The following is a 13078-nucleotide window of genomic DNA, read 5'->3' as shown; positions in this document are numbered from 1 at the left end:
TATTCGCAGAGATATCTGAATTCGAAAATCGGAGGAAAGTTGGGAAAGAAGCGTTGTCTGTTAGTTTATGCCGTTCTTTCCCAATTTTTCACTGATATTTTTGAATTTAAATATTGCACTTAGAAACGTGAAATGTTTTTTTGTTGGTATCACGAGAGACAGGTAACACTGTAATTGGGTTTTTGGGCGCAGGGTTCCATATTAAAAGTTATTGTTTTTATTTTGATAATTATACAACACGTGGCAACATGAGTGACGCATCTGAAAAATATTGATTTTGTGCATTTATATTCCGCAAGAATGGCTTCAATATCTGTCACCATTACTTTTTGTACCATTTTGAAAACCGTCAGTCGATTGTGGGGCACTGCATTCAGAGGCGGGTTTATGATTTTGCCGCTTGTGTGGTCACACACAAAGTCGTCCTTCTCCTATTCTAGTCTAATTTTCTTGACCATTCATTCCTCAAATTTACTGCCCTATAACCTGCTTAACCCCCCAACCCATGTAAAGATACCTCTGCCGCTAAATTACTCTTTTCGTCACACATTCTTGGTCAATCTTTTGTACGTACACTGACCGGTTCCCTTGCTTACTAGGTCACTCTTTGGGTCACTCCTATGCTTAAACATACACTCAACGTCACTTTTTTAAAACTGTCCACCTATATAACCTGCAGCGACCACCTATAGATGGCGCCTTCATTTCCTACCAAACTCCATTGTTGAGAAATCACCGTATGGTGATATATGACCGGAGTTGGTGTGCGTTAAAGTGATCTTTCACCACCTACTTATACCTCTTTCGTGAAACAGAGCGGCGGGCAACGTTCTGGTTAGGAAGAGGAGGTCACTCTTTTGGTCATTCATTGACTTGGTCCATTGCTATCTAGGTCGCTCTATAAGTCACTCAATGATTTAGGTGCGTACTCCCTAGTTCACTCTTTTGATTGATCACATGCTTGCTCACTGTTTTGATCATTCAAATGCTCGCTCTAGGTCACTTTTATGATCTCTCGCCGACTTGATCCCACGCTGCGCTGGTCACTTTTTTGGTCAATCACATACTTGCACCTTATTCCGGTCATAAACTCTCTTTTGCCTTTTTACTGGCCTAGTCTCTGGCTCTCTAGGTCACGCTTTTGGTAACTTACCTGCTTACAAATTCGCTAGGAAACTGGTTTGGTCACTCTGTAGCAGAGGCATATTTATGGTTTGACCTCCCGTGAGCAAAAAAAAAATAATGTTTGCCGCTTTTCTCCCATTCTACTGCTTTTCTTGCCCACTCATTACTCAAAATTTACTGCCTCTCTGAACTAGCCACCCTGTTCTGTAGGCCACTTAACCCCACCCCCCGTAAATATGCCATTGCCTGTATGTTCCTATGTGATTTTGGACTTATCGTATGTCTGTGTGAATTGCCCTTTCAATTTGGCCATGTTTTTCTGAATCGCCCTGCATAGTAAATAATGGAAAATGTGTTGTGTAGCGTTGGTGAGAAAAACATTTTTTTTAGTTTAATGGTGCAAAGTTATTAATGCAATTGCTGAATGTGTTTACCGGCTGCTCTGGCGTCCCTACATGCCTCGTACATGTCCACTTTAATCTCAGCGTTGTCATCGGCGATGGACTCGCCGACGGCTACGAATCTGTCGACGGACAAGTGGACAGCTTGACCGCATCTCACTATCGCGTTGAGCGTCTTGTCCCCTCTGCTGGATCTGTCTCTGGAGTTGTAGGTGGATATCTGGAACAAAATATTAAAGCAGCAAAGTCATTCATGAGCTCTCATTTTTTCCCCTTTTGTACGCAACTGGTAAATTTCACTCTGCTTTATGGAATAAAAACTAATTTAAAACAACTTCATTAACAACAATGAGTTTTCAGTAGCGTCACCAGCAAAAAATTTGTTTCCAATACTTGTGACGGGTTTCAATGCGTTATTGGCACCAAAGGAATTGCCAACGATACATGTTATGACAGTGGCAAAATGGCAAAACGGAAATGAACAAAATGACATCGAAACACTGTCTTCAGTAATACTGAGGGGAAACAAATAATCGTTCGAAATGCGGTAGGGAACAATGAATCTTCAACAATGTTATAGAAAATACTGTGAATTACTGACGATTAATTACCCCCACACCCAGCATTGTTGATGATCCACTCTTCTCTGCAGTATTTTTGACAACTCTATGCATTTCTTACAGCAACGTGAATGCAGTGAATTGACAAAAATACAGTAGGCAACAGTGAACCGTAAATGATGATGTAAACTATAGATAGCTCTTAACAATAATGCCAACAGCAGTGATGCCTCAAAAACGTTATTAGGAACACAGGAGTCTTTCAACACTACTATTTGCAACATTAAATTTTTAACAACTCTTACGCACAAGTTAGGTTTCAACAATTCTGTTGGCGACAGAGTGAATTTTCATTAACAATGAATTTTCAATGATGTTGATAGGCAGATAATATCCAAGTACTATCTTGAAGGAAAGCGTAAGCCTTAATGAGTATTTTAGGCAAAAGTGGAACCTTCAATATCACAGGCAACAGAAAGACTCCAACAACGTCCCTGTTGAAAACGGGAAATCTTTACCATTCTACTTTTTGCAACAAGGAGTCTTCAACGATGCTCCTCTTAGCAACTCAACAATGGTCTCTTACAAACAGAAAGTCTTCAACAGTGCTCCTTTTTTGCAACAAGGAATCTTCAAAAATGTTCATTTTAGAAACAGGGTTTTCAACTATGATATTCTTAGAAACTGGGAATCTTCATCAATGCTCCTCTTTACAACAAGGGGGTCTCCAGCAATTCTCATCTTAGAAACAAGGAATATTCAACGGATGCTTTTTTGCCTGCAGTCTTTAACAATGTTCCTCTTAGCAACAGTAAGTCTTCAAAAATGTTCATCTTGACAGAAGGGAGTCTTCACTGATGCTCCTCTTGGCAAGAGGGAAATCTTCAAAAATTCTGTTGACAGCAGCCAGTCTTGAACAATGGCAACAGCGGCTTTTCGAAAATGTGCTGGCAGCAGATAATGCAACTGATAACAGAGAGTATTTGGCAATGAAGTTACATTGGAAACATTTTTTAGGAATAAGGTGATTTTGTGTGGTCACAAGAAGATACCATACTCAGTGAAACGCAACAAATTTTTCATCCTTGCTGTAGCAATGACAAATAAATGTTTTCAATAACTAGTGTAAGCAGAAATTGATTTTTTCAACATGAACATATACAGGGTGTCCTGTAAGTTCTCATTTGGCCTTTATCTCGTCAGCCGTTCGTCGTAGAGGTAGGGTTCTGATTTACAAAATGCTCAAAATCTGTTCAAGAGTGACTCTGTACGTTTCAAAAGTAGAAATATAAAAAATATAAAAATAGATTTTTTTTATTTCAAGACATACTATATTTTCACTCTGAAACTGATACAAAGTGATTCCTGAACACATTTTCAGCATTTCTTAAATTGCTACAACGAACGGTTGATAAGATAGAGGCCGAATTAGGACTTGCAGGGCACCCTGTATATCGGTGGCTTTTAAACAATGCTATTAGTTTCAGAGACAGCACATTTCTGAAGTCAACTTCATTGTCAATAACTCTTTCTACAGCAGTGTTTTAACAACGGGGGATATTTAGGAATGCTCTTAGATACAGTAACTGAAAGATTTTAACGCTCTGTGCGTTTCCTGGTGAGTACTTGCCATCTGCGCTCTGGCTGCCAGGTTCCCCGATGCATGAATTGCTCTCGATATCGAATTCTCACCGATGTTTATTTCGATTTCTTAGTCCGAGGAACAGAAATGCCTCGACGTTTCCTGGGAATCGCGAATGCATTTTGCAGCCATTGTTCATCAAGTTTCCATACCAACCATTCGAAATTCGCTGCCTTTCAATGCAGCCGCGTTTCGAGTAGCAAATGCTCTCAAGCAGCTTCAAGATCAATAGGAACCGAAAACGAGGGCCATTGAGTTCTGTCAAAGTTTGGTTTATGTTCATAATGTCGACGAAACACTCATGAAACATAACTACAAACGCTACGCAATTTTCGGGTCTCTTGTTTTGCTGGCGAACTAAAAGGTTCATTCGTCCAAACAAAGGCGTAATAACGTACTGTTGGAACGAAGGCTTTTACCGGGGATACGGGCATATGGTAACAAAGTTTATAATTTGACAAGCATTGCATACAGAGTGACCCACAATCGACCGACGTTTCCAAGCAAGAAAACGGTGAGAGATATTAAAGTCATTCAGGACCGGATCAACCACTAAGCACCTGCTTAGGGCATCAGGAGGAAGGGGGCACCACAAAATATGTTCAAATACTCCTTTTTTTATGCAAATTCCCCGTCCCCCAGCATTAACCATACAGTAGAAAACCCCAAAGTCTCGCGATCACTTGATGGTACAGTTGAATATCTTTATCGACAGACTGTGACCAGGACCGCAACTAAGAGAGAGCAGAAGGGTCTGATGCCCCCAGGCACTGAGTTTACTCTTTTTCTGTAAAAAAATTACGTGTAGGGGGGAGCGCCAAAATGAATACAGACCCCAAGCGATAGAGTAACTTTCGTTTCTAGTTGCATCCCTGGGGGTGACACAAAAGCAGAGAAACATTAATTGCTGCAATTTTGAAATATATGATATCCATATTTGTTTCATGGGTATCTTTCTCTCAGCCATCACGTTGGGCATCTTGCCTGTAGTGGCCTTGTATTTGTATAAGAACTCTAACGTTAATGCCCAGTTTTTGAATAGAGATTTCGCTCAATTTCCATAAAGTAAGCCCGTAGCAGTCTCTACAGCATCATAGCCCCCCACCCCCAAGGCAAAACAAAATCTTCTGGGCCTCCCTCCGCTTAGCTATAAATACCTGCCTGTCAATTCGTATGCTTACAATCTCCAACATTTTTATTTAGATCAAATTGGCACGAGGCCTCCCCAGTACTTGAAACTCCCGAGATGGAGCATCATAGTGCTTCGGGTAAAGTGATTTTTCTGAATTTCTCCCACCTCCCACGTAAAAATACTCACCTTCTTACCAATTTACATGCTTTCCATCGAAAATTGTAAACAGATATCATTGTCATGGGCCCCCAGGCCATACGTGTTGATGTTAAAAACTAAAGGGAACGTGTAAACAAAAGTAAACAAAATCACTTTAGCGCTTGGGGTCTTCATAATGGAAAAACCGGCTTTGTTCTTTCGTGATACTGTATAAATGTGCAAAGTCAGGAATTTCAGATACGTCATTCACGTTACAAGGAGATGTAGAGTTATTAAAATATAAAAAAAATATATCTTTATCGATACATTGCGATTTTATCAAGGTCTACACAGGGTGAGTATTTTACTGGGAGTTAATTTCTGAATATATATATACAGAGTCCTGTAAATGTTAAGGGGACATTCAAGAATTACGTCTGCATCGAGGGGGGTTTCGGATTTGCTGACTTTTGATGACGGGGGCGGGGACGTTTAAGGTTGCTTACGTCATCAAACACCCTTTTTGAAGATATGAAATATTCTAAGATGCTGACAAAATTTTGCTGGAAGGGGGAGGGTCAGTGTTTTGCTGACTTTTGCTGACGGGGTGGGGGGGTCCAAAAATGGCTAAAAATCTGCTTACGTAATACTTGAATGGACCCTAATGTGGCCTTTATCTCATCAACTGTCCGTCGCAGAGACATAGTTTCAATTTTGAAAAAATGCTCAAAAGTCGTTCAAAAATTACCCTGTACCAGTTTTGAGAGTGAAAATACAGTGTGTAACAAAATAAAAAAAAATCTAAATTTTTATACGCCCCCATCTACTCTCTAACTTCCAGTCAGAAAATGTTTGCCCTGTATCTCCTAGGGATAGCAGAAGAAAAAAAATGCAATATTCGCCTTTCCAAGTGCAATATTCGCTGAAATATTTGAATTCAAAAAATTGGAGAAAAGTTATGGAAAAAAAACAAAAACTAACGGACGACTTTCTTCCCTCATTTATGCCACCCCTTCCTAATTTTTCTCCGATTTTCAAATTCGAATATTTCAGAGAATACTGCTCTTGGAAATTTAGTATTTTTTTCGCCTTAGGAGAGACAGGAAACAAAATAAAAAATCTAAATTTTTATATGGTCTCTCTGTCCTCTAGCCTCCAATTACAAAGTCTTTGCCCTTTTTATGCTGAGGTCAACAGGGCAACGACTTCCTCATTGGAAGTTAGAAGACGGGGGGACCATATAAAAATTTGGATTTTTTTTCATTTTGTTACGCACTGTATTTTCACTCTGAAAACTGGTACAGGGTAATTTTTAAACGCCTTTTGAGCATTTTTTTCAAATTGACGAAAAAAAAATCCAAATTTCCAAGTGCAGTATTCTCTGAGATATTCCAATTTGAAAATCGAAGAAAAATTAGGAGGAATTTAGAGAGTAGATTGGGGGGCGTATAAAAATTTAGATTTTTATTTTATTTTCCTACACACTGTATTTTCGCTGTGAAAACTGGTACAGGGTAATTTTTGAACGCCTCTTGAGCGTTTTTTAAAACTTAATCTATACCTCTACGATGGACGACCGTCGATGAGATAATGGCCGCCGCATTAGTAGCACTTACCCTGTATAAAATGATATACAAAAACAACAGTTCACATGGAATATGTGTGTGTAAGTCTGTATAGATGTGAAAGCTGGACACTACGGACAGCAGATAAAAAATAATTGATTCCTTTGAACTTTGTGCTGGAGGAGGATATTTCGAATTTCATGGACTACTAAAAGGACAAATATATCGGTTATCGAAGAAGTCAAAGCTGATTATACTCTAGAACAGTAGTGCGCAACCCGTGGGTCGCGCCCCTGAGGAGGGTCGCATGAATGAACTAGGGGGGGGGGGTTTGAGAGAGATTCTCCAAATTAAAACCTTCCAAATAAGAAACTAATTTTTATTTAAAGATACGTCAGAACTAAAGAATGTATTTATTCAGCTGAGCTAATTATCGTGTATCACACAATGTAATATTATCAAATTTTACTAGTACAATAGTCAATATATCGGGACCGTCATACCAAAATCACGAATGTGCAATGCAATGTCCTTGCAGAAAAAGAACGTGGGAAATGACGTTTGAATGTTTACTCTCTACTCATGTTACTCTATGGAAATTATTTCTCTATTGTTTTGTAACATGTGTTTCTATGAGGCTATACATTCGTCGTGTTTCAGGCACAACTTATACAGCAAAATAACGTATCCAAACATCTGATAGAAAAAATAACCCCGGGAAATTTGCACATTGTTGCTTCTGGCACGCGCCGGACGATATCAAGTTAGTACTTTTACTGAGTGACTTAGAGAGAATCATCCGATTTCAAAATTCTACATTTCTTAAAAAATTTGAAAACAATAGAATGATAACTAATATATGAATATATGGGGAAAATTGTGTCTACGTTTAATGGACAATTTTTGTTAATGGTCAATTTCAAGTGTAGAATCATTTTGAAATCGGATGATTATTTCTTATGACTAATGATGTGATTATTTAAAATGATGATTATTTCTTAACCACCACGAAAATTAAAGACCATACAGCTCGCTACACGTCCATCTTGCGTAAGGGACGCTAAGTACATCAAAAAACAAAGTAAATATTTATATGATATTGAAAAACTGAATTTCTTTGGAAGCCAATATCGTCTAATTAAAATCGAAACAAGCGTTCCGAACAGTGCTTCCGGGACAGCGCATTTACTGACAAAATATGTCCCTGAAAATATATGAATATGTCCCGGGACATATGGTCATCCTGTGTAGGGGTCGCCGATAAAGTTTTTTCAGTCCAAATGGGATCACGCTTCAAAAAGTTTGCGCACCACTGCTTTAGAAGCATAAGTTACTAACTTATGCTATATCCGTTATTTTATTTTGGTCATATAATGACTACAGAAGGCTCATTAGAAAAAATGATAAAACTTGGAAGAACAGAAGGAAAAAGAGGAAGAGGCACTAGATGGATAGAGATGTTGCAAAGCACCGGAATGAAGCTAGCACAACTACATGCTGTGAATTACAGACCAGCTTGTGTGTGGACAGCCATGATCTATTCTCTATAGAGTCATCAGGAGTCGGAATCGACTCGATGGTTCCTAACAATACAAATCTGTTTCAAAGCCATTTCAAATCAATTAACGGCAGTTCGTTATCAATTAACAAGGACTAAGAGACTCTGCGCTTCCAGTCCCAATTTCCCACGGTTTCAGTTACTCCCTGGAAGCCCATGTTTTTTAAATAAATCTTCATTTTAACAGATGGCCCCGAAGAACATTTATTTAGTTCTTCCTTAAACGATCTTGATCTCTCATCCATCTTAAGTCAACATATACCTCGCATATAAATCATTTGCTTCTCTAGGCAATTTTGTTTTTTTCCTCTTCGTCCAAATGCATCGTCATTATATGAACGACGATTGATGACCGGTTGATCCTCCGGGCCAATTGCTGACGATATAGAATTGTCACATGATTCACAACGTGGTCTCGTAGTTCTTCTGTTTTGGCAATAAATATATATACGTGTGTATGTGTATAAATACGTTCGGCGAATCCTTCCGTAATTTGTTTCCAAACTTCCATCCGCGTTCTTGTATCGACTGGAAACAAGCAAAGTAATTATGTTTCTTTCCGGGAAAAGGATTCGTTCCTCTTCTTCTTGGTTTGTTTTCTTCTGGACACACCAAGGAGTTTTCCTCTCGCCCATCACCAGCGTAGGAAATGGACGTAGTCACTATTGACTGTAAGAATCGAGGCAAAAGGGTCAACAAGAAGACGTCCTTGGCTGTCTATTATTAAGCTCATGATGAGGGTCTTTTTTTTTTTTTTTATTGATACATTCCGATCACGGAACAGCTTCGAACATACGTAGAAAACGGAAAAGGGAGAAAAGCAAGTGCCTCATCAGCCTTATTTCGTCGGTAAACTTTACATTTACGGGTGACTGGACCATTTATTGGGTAATTCGGCCTTACTTTGTTTACAATGACCGACAGGAGAACTGTTTTTCGCTTTACCCATTGATGCGGGAATTGCAACCGTTTCCTTTCAAAATAATCAAATTAATACAAGTATAGTCCACGCCGCCGTTTTACCAATAACCATTTACCATACGTCCCGTTCAACCAAATTTGATATATGGTCTCCGTATTTGCAAACAACTTTTTTAGATACAGTTGTCATTAGGTCACAACATGCAAAATGCTCAACGTGAAAAAAAAAAATCATAAAAAGATGAATGTTAGAAATAACGAAAATACAAAAAAATCAAAATAACAGCAATTATCATGAGAAAAATTGCACGCTAGATGCAGGGTGATGAGCGAATAAGCCCTTATTTCAAAATTAAATATCTCTACAACAAAGATCAATAGAATTATGCGGTAAACGATACGTTTATTAGCAAAACTGTAAGAATGTTGTACAGAAATTTAGAAAATTTAGGTTTTTTTTTAAATTATTTAAAATTTAAAAAAAAACTGGAGATTTTGGGGTTCCGAAAATCCTCATTTGTATGAAGAGAAACCACTGCATTCGCCTAAAGTTACTGCATGGGCTGCGGTATGCACCAGAGGCATTATCGGCCCCTTCTTCGTGCGAGAAACGATTACTACTGAACGTTACGTTATAATTTTGGAACAATTTGTCAGCACACATGGCGCATACCGCAGCCCATGCAGTAACTTTAGGCGAATGCAGTGGTTTCTCTTCACACAAATGAGGATTTTCGGAACCCCAAAATCTCCAGTTTTTTTTTTTTTTTTTTTTAAATTTTAAAAAATTAAAAAAAAAACAACTAAATTTTCGAAATTTCTGTACAACATTCTTACAGTTTTGCTAATAAACGTACCGTTTACCGCATAATTCTATTGATCTTTGTTGTAGAGATATTTAATTTTGAAATAACGGCTTATTCGCTGACCACCCTGTAGATATTACTAGATAAAACATATAAAGACTACTGATTATGATCAAACTAAAATACACATTGAAAAATTCATATTGAACGAAAGAAAGAAATTCAGAGTAAATGAAAGGTTCAATAAATTGGGGGAACCCTGTTTAATATAAATGCAAATACTAAGGCCACAACAAACGAAATGGTCAAAAAGGTGGCTGAAAAACTATACCCTAAAAAAATATGGATTTCTGATATATATCTATACTATGACAAAATACAGCAATCAAATAAGAGCAATAAAAAACTAATTAATTATGATAAAATACACTGCCCATAAAAAATTATGGTTGTCTTATCCACGTATAGATAGATTGTCGATTCATTCCATTATAAACGTAGTATTTTTTTTAAACGTGTCAATTGCGGTAGAATTCACGACTGCCGGGGGTAACCTGTTCCGTTTATTCACAAAACCCTGTTTCACATAAAATTCACCCCCCCCCCCCCCCACAAACTACAATCTGGAGTTTTCTTTTTTCACTATTTAGAGTTACGCTTACAAATCAGTATTGGTGTCCCCATGTCGAAACATTTTAACCACATTTTTTGCAGCGTAAAAAAAAAGCATTTAATCATCACATTTTGTCCCCATAAAGCAAGGGGGTCTTCATCCCATGGGCCGCGGGCCAAACGTGTCCCTTACGGCTGGATGCAGTAGCCCGCACACCAATTTTAGAAAATAACTACTTTACATAGAAAAATTATTGAATTCAAAAAAATAAATTTCGGTGGCCACTGGAATCTGTACTGCTGTACAGGGTGGGCAAAAAGTCCTTAGAAACCGAAAAAATTCATAAAAACCGAAAAAAATAACCGAAATGAAAAACGGTTTGCAGGGTTAGCATCGCTAGGTCAGGGAATTTTTTTAAGACAGGAAAAAAACTCAAAATCATCCGATAGATAGCGGTGACGTACACAAGTCAAAGAAAAATTACGCAAATAACGAACAGAATGCATCCAAATCCTATATTACAGCAGTATGTGTTCCACATGACCACCGCCACAGGGGATAATACCACCGCATTGCAGGTGAGTTACAAATCCAGCAACGGCAGAGTGCAGCATATCCACATACACGGTTTACAACGGTGAACTGGTTGTGGATTGGGAGCGCCAGTTCTTATAACCATCTCATTTGCATATTTCCACCGAAGTCACTCGTAACAGCGCCACCTATCAGCTGTTTTTCGAGTTTTTCTTCTGTCTTATAACAAGTTCTTATAACCGTCTGATTGCATATTAACACCGAATTCACTCGTAACAGCTCCCCCTATCGGCTGTTTTTGAGTTATTTATCCTGTCAAAAAAATTCCCGTGACCTAGCGATGCTAACCCTGCAAACCGTTTTTTATTTATGTTATTTTTCTGGTTTCTATGAATTTCTACAGTTTCTACGGACTTTTTGCCCACCCTGTATTTATGAACTGTGAGATACTTTTCAGTCTCAATGGTAATGCTGTGTCTTTCCTGCATTAAAAGGTCCGTCATAACCCGGGTGAAAGGACCCGGAGGCAAAACAGTTTTGAGTCCCATGATTTCATATACAAAACATCATACGCCCGACCCATCCATTAGAATATACGGTCACTGTAGATCAGACGTCGAGAGAGCAATCCCTAGCGGATTAATTGAGCGAATGGAATCAATAAAATTCCTTTTTTTTTTTTTTGCGAGCCCTCCGATTCTGCCTGGCATCATCGGACGGCTCCCAAATTGGTAAAACGTGTTAGTGCGGGGTGATATTCCCCAGGCGCCAAGCCACCAATCAGCCAATACTGGTGCTTCATCGCCTATAAACAACATATCTCAATAGGCAATAAATAAACATCGTCCCAGAGAACCAACTCATCAGCGGGACTATGTTAAAACAGTGATACAATCATTTTCACTATCAAAAATTGTGATTGGTTCCAAGTTGATAAAATTCCCTGTCAATTCTGGGTTAGACTTAATGTAACCCATAAAATCGTTACTATTTATAATCAACAATTGGAATCTAACTTGGTTGGCAATGTTCTGTTATCATGTATTAGAATGTCTCTCCAAACAATTAAGAACAAGGTGTTACAAACTATCCAACACAACCACACATTCTCAGACAAGTTGCGGGACGGTTAATTATACTAGGGATCTCCACATACCAGATATATGATCGATCTATCAAAGACCTTCCATCAGTTTGTAGGGTCAGAATAGGGCAAAAAAACCCATTTTCTTTCCCAAAGACTACTGGAATGGCGTAGAATCGCTGCAGATCTGAAGATGTGCTACAAACTAGTCCACCAAATTGTTTATCTACCATCGAGAGAGCCTTTCTTTGAGATCATAGACAGGCGAGTTAACCTACGTAGGCATCGCTTCCAAATAAGAATACCAACGGCTAGAAGGGATTGCTTTTTCCACGGATATAGATGCCGTGTGGCAAGAATATGGAACAGTCTTCCATCAGAACTTGTATGTGCCTCCTACGCAAGATTCGCTTCCACTATTGGGGATTTCGACCTGGCTCCGTATGCGAAGTGCTTCCCGTACTGACTATTATTTTTTTTTCTTCCAGTATAAGTGCATTTCATGCCTTCTGGGGTTATTGTAAATAAATAAATAAATAAATATTCAAATTATTGAAATTATAAAATTTTACAAAATTACAAAATATAAAAAAATTATTATCGAGAGAACAATTGTCAATCACATTATTATTCACAGACATTTGTCACAGAGCAAACAGACATCTTGATCCTCTATATATACCATCCATACTATTTTACCCCTCTCCCTCTTCTTTACTCGAGCTGCTCTTGAATCTTCCATGATCGTGTCCAGTCACTTTTATTATTTGCGAATCGATCACACAAGTGGCGCTGGTGTGAATTCACTGCCAGTACTCACAATATATGATCATTGATTCTTTAATGATTCTGGTCAGTAATTCTTTTATTCTTTTGTTTTTCAAAAAAATTTTCAGTTCCAGGTCTCTCATGTTTCTAGGAATTGTCTTCTCTCTCTCCTCTTTCCAGTATTGACACTCGTAAATACAGTGTCTTCTTCGTGTATTTGTGTCTCCACAA

General features: G+C 38.4%; 1 protein-coding gene across 1 annotated transcript in view; it reads right to left on the bottom strand.

Annotated features, from left to right (window-relative positions):
* The window catches only part of alpha-Catr (alpha-catenin related), a 278683-nt gene that overhangs the window by 112011 nt on the left and 153594 nt on the right, over nucleotides 1–13078 (bottom strand). The window contains exon 3 of the mRNA XM_089245109.1: nucleotides 1560–1746. Within this exon, the coding sequence (XP_089101235.1) occupies nucleotides 1560–1746 (187 nt within the window). The remainder of the gene's footprint in view (nucleotides 1–1559; nucleotides 1747–13078) is intronic.

The sequence above is a fragment of the Pholcus phalangioides genome, unplaced genomic scaffold (genome assembly GCF_987345545.1).
Source record: "Pholcus phalangioides strain wild (caught in Gottingen) unplaced genomic scaffold, Ppha-v1.0 ptg000015l_1, whole genome shotgun sequence".
Classification (NCBI taxonomy): domain Eukaryota; kingdom Metazoa; phylum Arthropoda; class Arachnida; order Araneae; family Pholcidae; genus Pholcus; species Pholcus phalangioides.
This window is presented reverse-complemented; position numbering and strand designations above follow the sequence as displayed.